At 46.2% G+C, this 18268-nt stretch overlaps 2 protein-coding genes across 10 annotated transcripts in view; one reads left to right on the forward strand and one right to left on the reverse strand.

Annotated features, from left to right (window-relative positions):
• The window catches only part of BPIFB2 (BPI fold containing family B member 2), a 7315-nt gene extending 4222 nt beyond the window's left edge, over positions 1-3093 (reverse strand). The window contains exons 1-6 of the mRNA XM_026056052.1: positions 2987-3093; positions 2604-2703; positions 1719-1823; positions 1348-1485; positions 822-867; positions 388-448 (exon numbers count right to left, since the gene is read on the reverse strand). Coding sequence (XP_025911837.1) covers positions 388-448; positions 822-867; positions 1348-1485; positions 1719-1823; positions 2604-2653 — 400 coding nt within the window. The 5' untranslated portion in view covers positions 2654-2703; positions 2987-3093. The remainder of the gene's footprint in view (positions 1-387; positions 449-821; positions 868-1347; positions 1486-1718; positions 1824-2603; positions 2704-2986) is intronic.
• Positions 1501-17479, forward strand: BPIFB6 (BPI fold containing family B member 6). 9 transcript variants are annotated; one of them, XR_003251913.1, is made up of 20 exons: positions 1501-2399; positions 4172-4416; positions 6948-7051; positions 7681-7851; positions 8840-8939; positions 9593-9697; positions 10223-10369; positions 10897-10960; positions 11538-11598; positions 11716-11807; positions 12108-12284; positions 12830-12883; positions 13504-13674; positions 13965-14032; positions 14192-14237; positions 15126-15189; positions 15948-16024; positions 16167-16287; positions 16495-16613; positions 17296-17479. XR_003251913.1 is itself a non-coding variant. In XM_026055111.1 (19 exons), exons 5-19 carry the CDS (start codon positions 7725-7727, stop codon positions 16203-16205), a joined length of 1392 nt encoding a protein of 463 aa, XP_025910896.1. In that variant the 5' UTR covers positions 1501-2399; positions 4172-4416; positions 5347-5401; positions 6948-7051; positions 7681-7724; the 3' UTR covers positions 16206-16462. The 9 variants fall into 9 exon arrangements, 7 of the variants coding, with proteins under 7 accessions (XP_025910896.1, XP_025947723.1, XP_025911309.1 ...); XR_003251909.1 differs by lacking the exon at positions 17296-17479 and having other exon boundaries at positions 16495-17186; XM_026055111.1 differs by lacking the exons at positions 16495-16613; positions 17296-17479 and adding an exon at positions 5347-5401 and having other exon boundaries at positions 16167-16462.
• The last annotated feature ends 789 nt before the right edge of the window (positions 17480-18268 follow it).

Consider the following 18268-nt stretch of genomic DNA (forward strand, 5'->3'; position numbering starts at 1 on the left):
CCCCAGTTGTCTGGTGCACCTGAAATAGAAACGGGAGAGACAGCTTGTTTGACAGCCGTCCCGGTCCATTGCTGAGAAGATGCGGGCAGAGCAGGACACTGGGCAGCCTCATTTATTTGCACTACCAGCAATACTTCAGCTCCTGAAGGCTGTGCTTTCCCCTCCCCTGTTTCCTTCTAAGATGTACGGTAAAGGGCTTGCCCAAGTGCCGCGCTGCGGTCAGGAGGAGCGGCTCTGCCGAGCAGACCCAGCCCACGGTCACGGAGCTGCCGCCGCCGCTGCCAGGTCTGCTGCAGGCTGGGAGCCTGGGGCGTTTTGTGACCTGACTCCAAAATGAGCTCTTTAGCCATTTATCCATAGCGAGGCTGGAAGCCAAAGTTTGCTCACCTGTCAGAGACGCTAGTCGTTCATTTGGCAAAATGAGCAATTTGGAGACTTCCAAGCAAATCTATGGAATAAGGAACAAAACAAAATGAACATGGGGGGGCCACATCAGGCGTCCACCAAACGGCCCCTGTGTTGGGCTCGAGTTTCTGCGCTGGCCAGACTAAACGCTAAACAGGAGTTGCGCTCCTGTTTTTTCCCCTCTGTGAGTGGCTCTGCTCCTCCAGGTCAGATCTGCTTTCAGAGAAAAAATGATAGTTTCCAGATAGAAAAATGATAAATTCTTCAAATGGCATCTGCTCCTTTTGGCCTGCTTGCAGGGGATGGTGGGGAACATCTAGCAAAGACAGGTTTTGTAAGCACCAGATTCACTAATGTTAATGGAACTGTACAATTTTGTTGTCTTCTGTCTTATGTCTTTACAAACTTTGTCTTACCTTATTGATATCAACCTCCTTGTCCACCTCCAAACTAGGAGACTTGCTGGATGAAAACAACAAAATGGAAGATGTTAGGTGAGAACGAGTTCAGCCGGGTGAATGGGAGTATCTTTTGATCTGACCTAACAAGCTTCCTGAGACATTATTATGATTATGTTCTATAACATATTAAACTATGACAACAGTTCAGAACTCTAAAGCACTGCAGAACTGTCATTGGACCTTCATTAAAAATGTTCAGGCTACAGTACTTAAAAAGATCTGCTCGCTTATTGGAAAATGAAACTATTAAAACAGGAAAATAAAATTTAAAAACCCTGAAAGCAGAATGAAGTTTCTCTCATGAAGATAAAGGATTTGTGTTAATCTTTATAAGCTTTTAGGGCATTGGTGGGTCAGTGGTCAAATCACCTTTATGTATAAAAATATTTCTCACTCAGTTTCTTCTTTTACCCTATTTACCCAGAGTCCATAATTACACAGCATCCCATATGCCTGAACAAAGAAAAACTGTGGAATCAACCTTTCCATCTCCTCGGTGCTCTGCATTTCTTCCATGATGGGCTTGCAGGCAGAAGCTGTCAGCTCCAGGTTCCCTTCAGGATTCCTTTCCACGTGGAGGTCTGCTAGGATGGACAATCTCACCACCTTGGAAGTCGAGCTGTGTGAAGAGAAGACACAGATGGACTGGAGCTCCAGGGCCTCCCGAGTCGGGGCTGCTCCTGGTCCCGCTCGTTACAGAGCCGCCTGCTCCCGTTTCACTCGTTGGACTTGGCTCTGCTGTTCCACGTGGGAGCTGGAGGGTTTGGCTTTGCTTTGAGCCCCGTGACTGGGGGTAAGGAACAGCTGGTGAGCAGTTTCCCCCGTCGCAGCCCCTCAGTTGCCGGTACTCACGGGGAGGTTGTGATGCGGAGGTCTGCGTCGATGCTCAGCCGCAGCCTGTCATCAGGCATGAGCGACAGGGAGAGGTCGACAACTTTGACGGAGTCAATTTGTTTCCTGCTTGAGTGGAAATGAAGGTGTTAGGAGAACAGTGCAGAGCAATATGCAATCCCTAGTTGCGCTTCCAATGGACAAACACCAGAAGTCCGTGGGATCTGCACGGTGTACAAGTAAAACAGTCCCTCAAAGTGGCAGCTGAACTGCTACTGTTAGATCTCAAACACCTTCTTTGCCTTGGCCCAAGTAGCAGCTATATGGGATATAAAATGCGCAGGTCTGGATAAGAGGCTACAGGATGTCTCTTGGTCTTGGAGCCTAATCCAGGCCATTGCCTGAAAAAAACAAGTTAGTAAATCCTATAGCCAGGCATGTCCTGTGCACAGCTACTGTGAATTCAAAAGAAAACTGGAGTGAATTTGTTATCCTGCTAATAGTACTTGTCTTGCTGACCATCTGCTCACATTTTCCCTTTTCCTGTTTTAGTGCAATGTGTTTTCCAAATCTGAGCTCTTTTTATTCAGTTTTCCTGCTTGGTTTAGTGGCTCAAGCTGAAACAGCTGCAATGAAATTTGTCAGTCCTGCTGCCTAAAGAGGGGAATCCCAGCTGCTCATCTTGAATCCCAGCATGCTCAGGTAAGAACATAGCACATCGTCTCTCTGGAGACAGGAGCTCTTCTCTAAACTGATATTTAAAATAGGCATGTTGATTTCCATGAGGATTTTTGCCCTTGCTGAGGCAATGCCTTTTGCAATGATAGTCAAAGTGTTCCGGTTAAACAGCAACATGAACTAGTGGTGTAATGGGAAAGCCTCAACAAGGCAGAGCTGTGGACTCACCTGATTGGTTTTGGGGAGCCAAGAAGCAGATCTGAGACTCTCGGGGCCATTAGGTCCTGCACTAGGATTGTCTCTGCATGCTGTTTTGAAACTTCAGCAACTGTGCAGTAGGGCAGATACTTTATTAGACCTTCTTGAGCGTGTGGTCTCATGGGCAGAGCAAGGACTGGACTCTGTCCAGGTGACACATTTCTTTCTTTTATAAATCCTACTGTTACTAGCTATAGAAAGAGGATAATGAAAATGAGCTAATAAAAGGCATAAGTTAATGGTGACAGTTGAGTCAAAAGTATTTGGTGAAGTATTTCATTACCTGATTGAAAGAAGCTTCTGCCTCCCCTCCTTACTGACAACACTTTGCGAGACGTGGAGCCTGTACTTACGGTAACTCAGTCCTGATGGGCTGAGTATCCCGCCGCAATCAGGCGACTTGGTGGCAAGAGCTGGTGCCAGGATGCTCAGGACGGTGCCCAGGGTGCAGATCTTCCCCGTGCTGGTGCCTGGAAGAGGACGACACAGGCGGCAGCCTGGTCAGGGCAGCATGGCCTCGGCCTGGCAGGTCAAGGTGGGGAGCAAGAGGATGGACCACGACTCTGGCTCCCAAATAGGGTTTATGGTCCTGAGCTAGTCAATGGAGGCTTCTCTCAAGAAAGGTGGTGTGCAGTGCTTGAAATAGTCAGTTGCTCTGGTTCACCTCAAACTGAGCTTCCTTGCAGTTTCTTTTCAGCTCTTGTTGGAAAAAAAAATGCGTGGCTCTCACATAGTACCTGAGGACTTGAAGGTACTAAAAGAAAGCTCAGCCTTGAAAACCTCCTGCAAGTATATAAGCAGGAGTGGTGCTTGCAGCAATATCATGCCCACTGAAGATTCTATAATGGCCTACAACTGATATAAAAACCAGTAAATAAACAAGAATTAAAATTAGTTGAAGAAAAAAATGGAAGTTATGGAGAAGGCTAAAATGAAATTAAAAAAGTGAGAGTGTCCTCTACTTCTCTGAAAACGTTTTGGAATTGTTAATAATGCTCTTACAATGTTAAGAAAATAAGTCATTCAGAAAGTCATTTACCTGATTAAAAAAAAAACAACCATATTTGTATCAATCTTTGCAGAGGGAGGACTTCTGATCAAACTGACCCTTACAGAGATATACCAAAGGGAATACAAGCAATGCTTAGATCTATCTATTCATTTTATAAATGCATCTTTACCTTTTCTGGCCAATCTTCCCATTCTTCTTACTCAGTCTGTGTCTTGCTGTGGCCACATCAAGGGGTTGTGCATGCTTTATATAGCTTCATAACCCAGGCTGATGAAGGCAGAAATTGGCAAAGAGGAGGATACTTTGGGTGGAGACGCTTTGTTTTATATACCATTTTTATTGTTTCTCCATATATTTGATTACATTGGCCGTTGACCTAACAGGGTAAAATATTGAACAACAGGTGTTAGGGCAGGTTGCCTTTTATTGTGATGTTACTAAGCTGCACAAAGAAAGGTCTCTGAATGGAGGGTGCCAAGAAATCAAACACTGTTAGAAAGCGAACATTGGTTTCTTTGCTCTACAGCCATGATTTCTTCTGACCAGCCTAGAGACAGTGTCTGTGCAACGGCCACACTAGGAAGAATGGGTTGTGTTGAACTCCCTGCTAGGCAGCTCAGATCAGAAGTGCTCAGACTTGGACACATAAGGCAGAAGAAGGTCTTGGAAATACAGCAAGGATGCCCTCCTGCAAGGATAGATGAGCCACTTGTTGCTTTTACTCCAGCCCATTGGAAGTCTGTTGATGGCAACAGGAGTGTTTCCATTGAGGTCAGTGAGTTTTAAACCAGACAGAAGGTCAAGCTTTTTGAAGGTATTGTCTCTAACCTCCAGAACAGCCACTTGTGATAATTCCTGCCTGCCTGCCTTTACCTCATTCCCCAGCAAAAGCCACTGGCAATATTTACAGTAACTGGTAGAGAAAATGGTGGATGATGTCCATCCTCTTTGACACTGTAGGGACATCGAGCGGTGAAAGCATTCATGGAAGGGAATAAGAGTCCTCTTCCCTCATGTGCTGTCTTCTCCCAAGCCAGCCTGAAGCTGAGCCTTGAGAGAAAGAATGAATTTGGGAAAAATAATATGATTTGTATCATAGCCCTGAGTACTTTTTGCACTACAAGAACAGCATCCTTCTACCGGCTTTTGCTTTAGGGGTATGTTGGGGTGCTGTTTTGCACACTTCCCCTCTCCTGGCAGCCCCAAGCTCGCTTTGTCTATTATCCATGCTGACCAGACAGTGAGAAAAGGAGTTRTCACCCCACTGATCTCAGCCCTGCTCAATGCTGGCCTTGCTAGTTGAGGCTTAGCTTTGGGTCCACATGTTCTTCTGGCTTCCTTTTGGCTTGGAAAACGGAGCACAGACTGCAAAAATGCCATGTAAATACATCCTCTGTGGTATCACGCAGCTTTCCTTCATGCTGCTTATTCTGACTTTTCCTGATATTTGTGATATCACCTTTGAGGCATGGTCAGTCTTCCAGAGAGGGTTAAACTGCCCATTTTGGTCTGAATCCTTTAACTATAGGATATCCTGTTCAGCACTTGTTGATACACCTGCTCTGCCTTGGGAGGCAACTATTGTCCTTTGTACATTGGCTAAGTGAGTTATTGGGCTCTGGTTCCAGGTGCATCTTGACACGTTCGGAGAAGTCTTTGGTTCTCACTAGCCTTATGGTGCTTTCTTTCTCGGTATGACAGAGAGATGCCAAGAAGAAAGGCAGAGTTTCAGCCACGTTGTGTATTTCCATTGAAGGTATCCAAATAGCAGCATCAAGAGAAAATATCAAGCTAGAGATCTAAAAGCCTATAAGGGTGGGGGGGGGATCAGAATTTACGCTTTAATACTGATGTATGCAGCCCATTTAGAGGCAACAAATGTGTTCAGAAAAGTAGATCCATTGGAAAGATTGTAAACTGCAGATGAGTTGCCTGGGGGTGGGAGAGGCATTTCAGGCTTCTTGCATTGATAGGGACATGTCCAGGTCTTACAAAAGTCTCTAAGAAATAAGTCTTCACTGTTTTGTAGAGCAGTGATTGGAAATTGCCCCCCTGTTAAGTCTCATTCCAATGTAGGTAATACTGGTAGCTCTTTCCAAAGCAGCACCTGAGATTTATCTGTGGATTGTTGTTATCATTTACAGCAGCGCAAGAGTATAGGGATAAACTGAAGGGAAGAGAAGGCACCATGGTGCTTAGACATGGATTTTCTTCTCCTGAAGAGCTGTTCTGTACCTGACAGTTCCGGTGGAGGTTTAATTAGATGTCAGCTTAGAGCATAATGACTGATCAAGTTACCAGCACAAAAGTGTCTTTCTGGCTTGATGGGCTTTTAAATGGGAGTTATCTATAAATCTTACTTTCCTGTTAGATAAGATGTAAATCTTCTTGTCTGTGCTTAGTAGAGAGTCACCAAGTATATCACTAAGAGRGAGGTAATGACAGATTAAGCCTCATGACAGACTTTATATAGAAATGAAGAGAAGAAATAAATGACTTGGTGCTGCAGGATCACACCTGATGGCGATCTCCCGCAGCAGCGCAGGCATTGCAGTGACCTGGCCATGCGCTGKTTTGGGTGAGGTATCCCAGAGATGGGAGAGGTGCGTACGCTCTGACAGCTGCTAGCTCTAGCTAAGACAGGGCACAGATGACCTCCCCAAAGGCAGAAGTGAGGTTAGCCTGGGAACGAGATCCGTGTGGCCTGTTTCGCAGTCTGGTGGGACCACAGCTCTCCCACAGCATGCCAGTGGCAGCTGGGGCTCACAAGCCTGTTCTCTGCTCCAAGCAGGTGATAGTTCTCGTTAGCCTCATTGCAACCCTGCTGAAATCAGCAGGAATATTACTGAGATTCTCAGTTTCCACTGAGTGATCAGCTGATCACTGGTCCTCTCTCGATGTTTGCATCAGCTCCATGAACCTTTATCTGGGGAAGTGTGTGAGCTACTCAACCTGGGTGAGAATCACAATTAAATATGTGTTCCCAGAAGCAGAATTTCCCCCTAAAGGTCTTTGCTTTCTCCCTCCCCCACTTCTATCTGTGCTATGTTGTTAAACAGATCATTTTTTCTCTTTCAAACCCAACATGCAAAGCTCCAGTTKGCTCTTCCTGGGTGTTGAGCAAGAGAGTTGGCTTCATGCATGCTAAGAACATTTACTTGATACCTGAGGCTCAAGAATTTAGCCAGACTTTCAATTTTATTAGTGAAATTATTTATGTTGGAAGATGTCAGAAACACAGGGATTAGTTTTAGATCAGAATAATTACTCAACCCTTTAATCCTTTCGTTTTTCTCTCTCAGGCAGGATTTTCGTATATATAGGCTGTTTCTTGCCTGGCTCCAGAAGATCGGTGCAAAGCTTAGACAACCTTTGGGAACTCTCCTCCAGGAAAGACCCTAGCAAGGTGACAACAGTGCATTTCCTTGAAGAAGTTGCTGTTGCTGTGAAGTGCTGCAGCTCACGTCATTATGATGAGGGRCAAATGAGATGTGCAGGGCCAAGTTGGAGCAGACTGGAAAAGCTGTGTTTATAGCCTTTGGAGAGTCTATTTGCGTTCATTAAGAGTTGTACTGCTGCCATGCCCAACAGCCATCTGTGCTCCTGCTGCTACTGGGCCAGGGCTGGGGGCGGGTGACTCTAGACCCAGCAGGCTGTGTGCTCAGTTAGGCATCTCTAGTCCTTTCTCYCCCTGTGGTTTTTGCTTTACAAGAAAATGTCATGAGCAACTCTAGGGCTTAAGGACTAGGAAGACCAAGCACTCTGCTTTGGTACACAGCATGGGGCAGTTTAGGTGGATGGTGCAGAAGGTGGGCACATCCTAATGGTACTGCTGTGTGGTGTTCACAGATGTTTGTTGTTTTTGGGAGAGATTCTTGTTTCCCTCCGATTTTTGGCTAGCCTAGCTCTGCTGACTTGCATGGACCCCTGCTTCATTTCCTTCGGTGTGACTGCAGAATTTAGCCCTCATCATTCAGTTTTCTCTCTTTGGGAATTAACTCCAGCTAATTGTTTCTTTCTATTTGTTTAAGACAGTGTGCTCATTTAAACCTCTGTCACTTCTGGGAGCTTTGTGAACAATGGTACTGGATCTGAAGATGTCAAGGATTTGGTGCATTTTATTCCTTGGTGGTTGGCTGGCACTGTCGCAAGGAACTGATAATCCAGGGGCTATCATCAAACTTGATATTGGAACAATTGATCATGGTAAGCAAAAGAGCCGTGTTCACGTTTGTCTTCGGGGGCAAATCTGTACATTTGTGCAGACATCAGGATGTGGTGCACTGGCTGTATCTCAAAAAGGGAAGTCTCTTCTATATGACCTGTGTCTTTAAGCATATTATCGGCTACTGAGTGTTGCCAGGGAGGTGAATTCCCATCCTCTGCCTAGRTGCAGACCTGAGCTGGCTGCGTGGCTTCCTGCAGCTGGAGCATTGCTCTTGCGGTGCGGGAGGACAGCTGAGGACTTGGTGCCGGGGTATTTTTGAGTGATACAGAGCCAGCTTCTCCCTCTCGGGGACCCAGCATGGGTCGAGCATAGCCAGGGCCCCTCTGTGCTGCCTCCACCTGGCACCGAAGCATCGGCCCCGAGCCACAACCTGGGAAGGCTCTAAAGCACCTTTGAATTGTGCCAGGGCTGAGACCTGCAGCAGGGGAAAGGTGGTCTGGAAGCACATCCTAATCTTCTCAGGCTTGTCCAGAGTTTAGCCCTGCCAGACTTAAATGCCAAACGTTTATGCCCAGCTTTTGTCTCATTACCTCCCTTAACCTGTGGCAAGAGTCACTTCTTGTGGTCTTTGCTTTGAAGGAGGGAAAATGTAATTGTAACCACAAACAGGACTCCAGCCCTGTAATGACCTGGTGTGGGAGCATGAGGATCGTCTCAGAGATGTTTTGGTTTATTAAGGTGGAAACCTGAAAATTTGCCCCATATTTCATGTCTAAAACTAAAATGTATGCACAGCAAGTAGCTGCTGAGCTTGAATCATTACACAGGGACTGCAAAGATTGCCAGTAATTGGACATTTATAGCACATGAAGCATCCTCATTGTGCCTCTGTTTATTGGAATGGGTATACGTTAATAACGTTTTAAAGGGTATGATGGGGAGTTCAAAGTTCCTTCACCCTCCAACACAGTCCTGACAAATGGGGATTTTGTGCTAAACTCTTTTTGTCTTGTGCAAATGTTCCAGCGGTCTCCACTGCAGTGGCTGAGAGTGATATTCTTCAGAAAATGGCAAAGGAAGCAACAAAAAAAAAGCCAAACATCAAACCCATCAAAGGTATCTCAGGGTGAGTTATAATCAGCGCGTTACACCAAAAGTCTGAAGCTGGAAATTACAAAATAAAAGCAGAAGGTTCAGAAGCGTCAGCCTGGAGGCAGAAACAAATCACTCCCCACTAACAAGTGTGATGTTAAAGCTGGTGATTTTCTGCATGGTTGTGTCTACAAATACATGGAGAAACTATAACTTAAAGGCAACAAAGCATGTCAGCTCCTACTTCAAAGCTGGCTACTTCAAAGCTGGAGACTGCTGCTGTGGTTCTGCGGTATCTTGGTGGGAGGTTTGCTCTCAAAGCTACGTGTGTGTGTTTTTTTGTGAATAATATTCTGAGGAAAACTCAGAATTTATGGGGGATCAGAGCTATCCCTGAATCTGGTAAGTAGTTCTGGACAAAAGAATGAAGAAGTTCTAAATACCAAAACATTTTTTTCAACTTTTTCAAAATTAAACTTTGTAATCTTTTTATTATGAAGAAGCATACTTTTAATTTTAAAAATGGATCTGAATTGGAAGAAAAAAAGTTTAAACTAAAGGTGAAAGAATAAAGATGATAATGGCAATATCAGTAATAGGTGACTGATTTAAAAAGTCAGACTTAGCTGTTCTAATAGCACCTCTTTCCTAGCTCTTTTCCTCCATTCTTTTTCTCCTCCCCCACAGGGTAAAAGTGAAAGATATCCGTCCTCCTGTGATAACACTGACGCTCTTACCAGGAGAGGGACTTTTCATGGCTGTGTTAATCCGAATGACCATTGCTGGGAAAAGGTGAGTGGGAAGCTGTGTGCTAGGCAAGAAACGTCCCTCCGTTTGCCCTGTCTGCCGGTGGCTCGAGCTGTGGGGCTCCTGCAGGGCCGGGGAGCAGCCACGGCGAGCGGATCTGCGTGGCGGGGCATCCTTCGAGGGCGCCAGGCTTGCTCTGTGCATGCGTACTTGCTGCAAGCTCTGGTTCTCAGCGCTTTCCCTCGGTAGTGCCTTTTTCCCCAGGGCCTTTCCAGGACTCTTGGTCCCTTTTTTCAGTCCCCAGGGGTCCTGGTACAAAGTTTTGCAGCGCTGGGCACTAGCCATATGTTAACCCTCAAGCCACTGCTTATATTAACATCTGAAAGAGCAGAAAGGATTTGCATGATGTAGAAAGTCGATCTGAAATAAAAAGTTTTTTCAGGCACTTCAGGAAAGCAACTCACTGCATCTAGGCACTGGCTGAGTTTTACTCCTAGGTGACGGCAGTGCGGGGTGACAGGTCCCCCGGGGAGGGTTTATCCTGAGTTAACTGGGTTTTGTTCTGTGCAGCTTTATAGGAGGAAACCTGGAAATCACCGTGGCATCAAACTTGACTGCAAACAACAAGCTGTTAAAGGATGCTTTGGGCACCCCCAAGTTCAGCTCTGAAAACTGCCACTTTTCTCTTGTTAGTGTTAAAACCAACCTTCCCAGCAGGTGAGTGCCAAAGACAGCTCCTCTCCCCTCTGTAAAGGACAATACTGATGATTTGTCAAAGTTAATACTTAGCAAGTATATAAGAACATTTTTAAATGGAAATCTTTCAGTCTTCAGGTGTGGGTTTCTGCAGAACACAGGTACTATTCACTGCAAATGTTTGTTCAGTGAAGACCCTATTTTTTCCATTAAGAAAACCAAAATGCTTTATGCACAAATGCAGGCCAGCCCCATCTRTTTGATTTCATGTGATATTCACCTTTGGCATGAGTCCTCATTTCAGTGCTATACCCCTGGGATAACAGAACTTCTTTTAGGCACAGAAGCTTTCAGGTTTGTTTAAAACCAGAAGATGCCATTCATGAGAAGAGAAAATATCTTTTATTAGACATCAGGCATATTTTGGACTAATCTGTATCAGATAGGTTTCTTTAGTGCTTAACTTTGTTGCCTTTTGATCTTCAGTAAATAAYTACTATGCTGTCTGTAATGACTTGTTGGTTGGCTGACATGTTATCTCTGCCCAGCATGCTGCCTAAAGTCCTGAACAAGTTTCTGGATAACACGCTTCAGAAAATGCTGCCAGGTCTGGTAAGTCTAATCCTCATTTGATCCTTGTTTTCTAGAGATCTCTTCCTCTTCACTGCTCAGTAAGTTTTCCTAGTTTTGCCAGCTAAAGGAGCGTGCAGATTGGTAAAAGTGAACATTTCAAGCGTTTATATCTGGCAGCCTCGTGTTTTTGTGCAGTCAACACCCGCAATGCGGGTACTGTTGCTGCCTAAAGCCTTGACGTCTAGGACGAGATGGTTAGGGATGCGGTGTTTGGACAGTGCTGACCTTGATGCTGAGCACATTTCTTCCTAATGGCTTGTCAGCAGGCAGATTTGCAGCTGCTTAACCCATGTCATAAAGCTGATTTGGTGTGATTAGATATCTGTGTCTGAGTCTGGCCCTTTTCTTCATTCAGTTTAAATGAGGTTTATTCCAGAATAACCTAATTCAGTTAGGGATAAAGAAAACTGAGACAAACCCCTCTCCAGGTAATTATGAGTGGAGGGTCCTGGTGCTTTAGGTCTGGTAGATGTGCCAGTCTGGTAGCCGTGAAACTGTGTTCCTGCCAGAAGTCTCAGTGCAGGGTTTTCTCACAAGTTTTCTTCTTGCTTTGCAGCTGTGTCCAGCTGTGGATGCAGTGCTCGACCTTGTGAATGCAAAATTGTCAGCCATGACCTGTAAGTTGGCAGGTCCATCTCATCCATTTCTTTCCCTTCCTTAGCAAGGGACCAGTGCAGAAATGTCACTCAGAGTAGGTGGCTTGCTTTAAAACATCCCTCTTTACTTCCATGCAGCCGAGATATCTCTTGGGACTGCTGGGACCCTCCAATATGCTTTGCTGAATCAACCAACAACAAATGAAACTTTCATACAGCTGGATTTAAAGGTGAGTGCTGCTGCCTGGCGCTGTGGCCAGAGGGATGTTTGTGACATCCATTTGCTCAGAGGCATAGTCCTTCCTGGCCTTGGCAGCAGAGGCTTYGGCAGAGGTTTAGGTGTGTGCTGTTTGCATTATACCACCTAACCACTTCTTTGGCCTGTCATTTTCTGTGGAGTTTATTGCTCTTTGTTTCACTGCTGAGACTATATAGGGACGCATCCAGTACCCTTGTACGTGGTCCAAATACAAATGCTGGAAGTGGGCCTGTACTGTCTCTGACATGACAGTTTTTACTGGTCCTTTTAGACCGTTCTCCACCAAAAAGAGGGAGATGAGATTGACCTTCCCACAGAYGAGCTGCCTCTTACTTCTCTGCCACCAAAGAAAGAAGCTGCTACCCAGCTCATCCTGTCTGCAAATTTCTTGAGTGCTGAGCTCCAGGTTATGCAGGAGTCCTTCAGCCTGGACATCACGGATAACATGGTGGGTAATTTAGGCTTGAGATTTTCCTCTAGAGGCCACTAAAGAAATCTACACCCCTGTTCAAGGCAGATYCTTTTTTTTTTTTTTTTWAATCATTCTCTTGCACTGGCCTTTGCCTGTGGTCATGTGTGTAGACTCCCAGAGCCTGTAATGTAATCTGCCATGTGCTTGGCTGCTCAGCAAAGCATCTGCCCAGCAGGTAGCTTGGGTTGGGAGTCGCCAGGTCTTACAGGGTGCAAACACAGTATTTCCACATTCTCTCACCTGCTCTATGGAGCATGATGGAGGGAGAGCGTGCACCACAAGGGAGCAGAGCAGAGGAGAGCGGTATGTTCTGACAGCCCTGAGCTGCTCAGAGCAGCTCCAGGAGGCACCAGTCAGGGCAATCCTGAAAGTCCTTCGGCCCATAGCAGCCTCCAGCCCCAAGAGGTGACAAGACCCAGCTCATTGAGTTTACAGCCTTTGTCTATCCCTCTTCTCCATATTAAACTGTTTTCCCCAAAGTGAGTGCATTGACTCCATGTCCCATGACATTTTATTGACAGGTTCTTGGGCTTCCCCCRCTGGTGACATCGATGCTTGGAACTGTCATTCCTGAGGTGGGTGGACTTCGCTTAATCCTGCTGACCTCAGGGTCATTTTAGGCTATTTATAGCAGCCGATAACACTGATCTCTGTCCACCCACTGTGGCCGTTCACCAGGACATGCTGGGAACATTTCCACAATGTCAAACTGGTGCTCTTCATTTTATTAATACAACTTTTCTTAATAAAAATTGTTTATGGGATGCACTAAATAATATGGACCAGCTTGTGCGCAAAAGCYGCAGAGGATATCTAGCTTCCATTGAATTAATGAATGTTAGTGGAGCTTAGCACCCATCAGGATAATCCCCAGAGCAGTGCATGGGAAAAGAAGGATCGTAATAGTAATCAGCTTCTGCCCTTCCTAACAGCAGGAGAAGGAACTGAGTAGTAGAAATAGCTCTTGCCTKTTCAAGGTACATGGAAGCTCCAGGGAATGACAGAAAAGGGCCTTGTGTTTCCCTCAGATGMTTAAAGACCGGTAAGAGGCTTCTCCGAGAAGACCAGTTTCCTGATAACGGGGGAGGCTTTCTGCCTGCTTCAGAGCACTGCTGGCCTTCCCAGAGCATGCCTCAGACCGGGCAGAGCGACCCTGGCTACCCCGATATCACCTCTGTGCTTTGCATCTCCCCAGATTGCCGGGGCGCTGCCTCCATCGCAGCCACTGGTGATTGCAATGAGAGAAGCGAAACCACCCCTGGTGACAATAACCCCAGAGGCAGGCTTCGTGCACTTCTTTAACACGGCCGAGTTTCTGGTTTCCCCCTCGGGCTCTGCTCCTGAATCCCTCTTCGTCCTGGACGTTGTGAGTTGAAGCCATTTGCAGTCATTGGGGGGTTAATGTGGTCGTCCCTGCCCCTCGCTGCCCATCTTGCATGCGACACCAAGACAAGGGATGCAGAACAAGCAGGCAGGGACGTCTCCGCGTGCGGGAAACGCCTCGGCCCAGCGGGACAGCTGGCGATCCTGCAGGGCGAGAGCTGTCCACGGGAGCCACCTGCACCCAAGACCTGTCTCCCTGCCGGTGCAGAGCGTGGGTGTTGCTCAACCAAATGCGTTCTCTGATAGGCACTCGCTTCCCTTTTCTCCTTGCAGCACAGCGACCTGAAAGCGCGGTTTGTTGTTAAAGAAGAAAAGCTGTGCATCTCCCTCGTTCTGGACAGGTAACGCAGCTGCTAATCTTCCTTCCCGGGGCAGGAAGGCCAAAATCTCGTTGAGGACTTTACTGGGAGAAAAACCCCAGCAGCAAGCGAAGCGTGAGGCAGAGAGACGCGCAGGGGCTGAGGGGGAGATGAATGACACTGTATTTCCTTCCTCTGCAGTTTAGCTGAAATGGCCTTGGCTTCTTCATCCATTGGCACGTTTGATGTGAGTTCAGTGATGTGTGCCGTGCATGGCAAGAGCAATGCTGAAATTGCATCTATGAATCTAAGCACTGACGGGTTTGCTAACTATAATAGGAATTCATTCCTCAGAACCCCGTTCCATTTCTTTCATTATCAATAACAGTTTTATTAAAAAAAAGAAAAAGGGGGGGCAACCAACTCGATTAAAACCAAAGATCAAAATATTGCTTCCAGGAAGATGTTATAAATGACAAATTAGCCACCAAAACCATTTGCCGACAAGCATGAATGCTCTGGAAGGGATCCATCCCTGTTTATAATGCACTGTGTTAATTCCTGGGAGGTTTTTCACCATAAATAACTCTCCCCAGTGCTTGCACTGAAGGGAGTCGGAAGTGTGGGCTGCACTAATGTTATACATGCCTTGACTGTTTAAATTTCCTCACTCTTCCTCTAATCCTGACTCCACAGTAGAGATGCAGGAGAGGGAGAGCGTCCGGAGCTGCGTTTTGGTAATGTCCGTTTGCAGGGCTGACCCACGGGGCTGGCTTTGGGGCTTCGTGTGTGCGAGGAGGGCGAGCAGTTGGGCTCCGGGGACAGTTGCAGCATCGCCTGCTCCGTGGATGCCGTCATTAACTGCCACGATGAGCCGAATCACGGCTGAGAATGTTTTTAGACTTGTGAGAACAGTGTAGGTGGCAGTAGGGAATAGTCTCTCTTTTGGCAATTTTCATTGAAATTTAGAATTTTTCAAATGTTCCCATTCATCTCGGGGGGGAGGGAGAGGAAACCTTTGCAATTTTCCTGCGATTTGAGACCACACTAGGTGAATTAATGGAAGTGAATCTGACAGATGTGGCTGCTGACATTCAGAAAGATGTGCTATTTACATCACTTGTCTCTGTTTCAGGTGCTGCCACTGAAAGGGATTTTGGCAAATATTATTCATGTGGCTTATATGCCATCCATCAACGGTAAGCACGGCTAGATGACTTCATCTGAGGATTTGCTATCTGCACAGGGAAATAGCGCTCATTTCTTTTCCTATAGATTATTATCTTTTTTTTTTTTGGAAACGTCATTGACTAGCTGACCTTGCATACTTCTCTTGCCCTTTAAGTCTGTGAATAACTGCGTGGGAAAATTGCTTGCCTGACATTTTGCACATGCGGGGTTTGCCGTCGGTGCTAGAGAAGGGTAAAGTTTCCTGGATGCAGGCTCAGGCGTGCCCRCTCATTCACAGAAAAGAGACTTCAGCACACACAAAACAGATACGCTGCAAATGATGCAGGCTTCTTTTTTGAAGTCTCTTTGAACATTGTTTCTGTTCTCAGAATCAAAACCACTTTCTATGAAAAACTGGGAACAATTTTCATAAGTTCTTTGTGTTAAGTCTCAAAAATCAGTGTGTCCCTCTTACCTGGGCTGGGCTTAAGCATGGTGGTCACTAAACAAAACAACAACAAAGAAACACCCTGCAAGATCAATTTAGCGGCTTATTTCATGTGAAGAGTATGCCAATATTTAGCCATGCTAAGATACATAAAAGAGAATATCATCGCTGTTGATTTTCTTTCTGAATATTCACAAAAACTTTTCTGAGACATGGGGTGGAAGCTGTCATGGGAAAGCAGAGCACAAGAAAATAGGCCGGGGACGTGCTGGTGCTGTGTCTTCGCCTCCCGCAGCAGCCGGAGGCGCGTCTGACTGCAGTCCCGCTTGCTTGTTTCAGAGGCGCTGCAAGGAGGGATCCCGCTGCCCAATCTGCTGGGCATTAAATACCAGCAGGCTGAGATTAGCATGTCTGAGGTAAGGATGGAGAGGCTTACTTGCATTATATTTTTTCTGTATTCTGTGTAATCCGTGTAGTTAGTGCTGTTAAGTCTGTCACATCCGAGCACTGAAGCAACTGGTAACCGCAGCCTGTGTGTTTTTTCTGTTTATTCTGCAGAATGCTCTGGTGCTGAATGTGCCTGTCGCAGAAGCCTGACGCGAGAGGAGGCGTACGGCTGCTCCCTGCCGCTGCAGCAAAGAATGAGCAAAAAAGGGCAAAAGCGGGACCAGCAAGTGTGGTGGGTCTTCAAAGGGTCTTCTTCCTCTTTGCTTGACTTTTCAGTAATTTGACTCTATTTGACTCTACAAGCTAAAATAAAAAGACCACACCACCCAATAATAGGACTCTGGCCTGCAGTGCATTTAGTGGAATCAGCTAAGCACATCTTTGTGGAAGCTGTAACTTTTTAAAAGATTGGTTTCTAAACTGATTGTGTTTACAACAGAAATAGCCCTGCTATGAAAGAAGCTGCAGTGGTGGAGGAGGGCAGGAGGTCTGTGCTGCTCACTGAGGCTCCTTTCAGCATTCATTGGCAGTCGTTAAGAGAGAATTTAGGTGCATCGTGTAAGTAGCACTTAAAGAGCATGTCTCACCTTAGCAACAGTAGCGCAAACAGAATGCCTGACTGTTTTTCCAGGACCTATGGTTATTACATGTTGCTTTGGGCTTTTATCGTACAATTGCAGATAGCAAGCTGGCATTMAAAAACTGCAAACCCCAATACATTTAGCAAATATTATCTTTGGCTTTTGCTTTCACAACAAGAAGAATGAAAATATTCAAAAATTTCCAGGCATCTTTTCATTTGCAGACATCAGTCATCCAGTAACTGCTCTAGGTTTAAAGGTTAACTCTGAAAGGGTCCCTGTACATGTCTATCAGAAACTATACCCAGAAAACAAACACATTTTGCTAAGCAAAAATGACTCATCTGTTACTCCCATGCAACAGGGTTTTCAGAGATTGCAAGTACTTTGGAAGGTGCTAGTCAATGGGTAGTGTCTGCATGGCCCGCCCTTGGCCAGGATGACAAGAGTGGTGAGACAGGGACATGAGTGTAAGCAGTGGGTGTGAACGGAGCCGCCAAAACTGCCCAGGAGGGTGTTTGCCCCCACACCCAGTAACGCTAAAGGGGAAGACGGCCATCAACCAGATTAAACAGTAACTGGGGAAATACAAGTAAACTTTAGAAACAAAGGAGGGGTCAGTTTGAAAATAAGTTTAAAAGCATGAAAATTTGTCACAGCAGGGAGAGGCAAGGGAGAACAGAGCGGCAGAACGAACCAGACCTGGTCGGGCAGGGCCAGAAGGGACCCCACGGTCCTCGAGCAGCTGCYGCGAGGGGCTCGCACCCTGGGCCGTGCGGCCGCCCCCAGCGGGAGCCCAGCTCGGGCGCGAATGTGGCCTCCTGGGGCTTTCTCACCAGCACCCACCGGAGCGGAGCGCAGGGAGCAGCCTGGGCCAAAACCGAGCTGCAGCCCCCCATCTCCTGCAAGATGGGGACCCTGCGCTCTGGGGGGATGCTTGCAACCCACGCGTCCCGTGGAAGAAGGGGGCTGTACCTGTACCTGTGTGCGTGGGGTCGGGGCTACTTGGGACTCGTTGTAGACGGGCATTGAGACATCCCTAGGTGTATATTAATATTTCATAAGTGCCTAGTATTGTGGTTTGCTGGTTGTTTTGCCATTATCGATCCCAAGCGTATAGTTCACTGATTGCTGGGTAATTACGTGTCGTTAGTAAGTCARTGAACAGCTTCGATCTTGATTTGACTGAAGTGTTGTGGTTGAACATTTTTTCCTGGTGACAGGTAGCTGCTGTAGAATTAAGGCTATTTTTGAAAAGATCATTGTGTTTTTAAAAATTGTCCTCAAGAAAATCTTGCTGTGAGGCAGGCTATGAAAAGCCCATTTGTTTTCTTGTGCACGTTACCAGACACAGCAGGTATTTGTTTTGTAATGCTTATAAGGAATTGTCTTTGTAAAAAGTTCTAAGCAATGAAGAAAGCAGTCGTAAAAAGCAGCTCCTTGTGAGAGGTGCTGCTTCTGATGCCTCTCTCATCATTGCAGCGCAAACATTGTCGGTGCCAAGCACATTTTTAGCAAGATTTTCCTTATTGTTCTTACATTAGCTAATAAAGATCGAACAGTTTGAGCCTGAATTCCCTTATGAAGAACAAAAATGGATCGAAATATCTGTATGCAGCCTTCCTAGGAGAA

Source organism: Apteryx rowi, unplaced genomic scaffold, assembly GCF_003343035.1.
Source record: "Apteryx rowi isolate R43461 unplaced genomic scaffold, aptRow1 scaffold_0, whole genome shotgun sequence".
Classification (NCBI taxonomy): domain Eukaryota; kingdom Metazoa; phylum Chordata; class Aves; order Apterygiformes; family Apterygidae; genus Apteryx; species Apteryx rowi.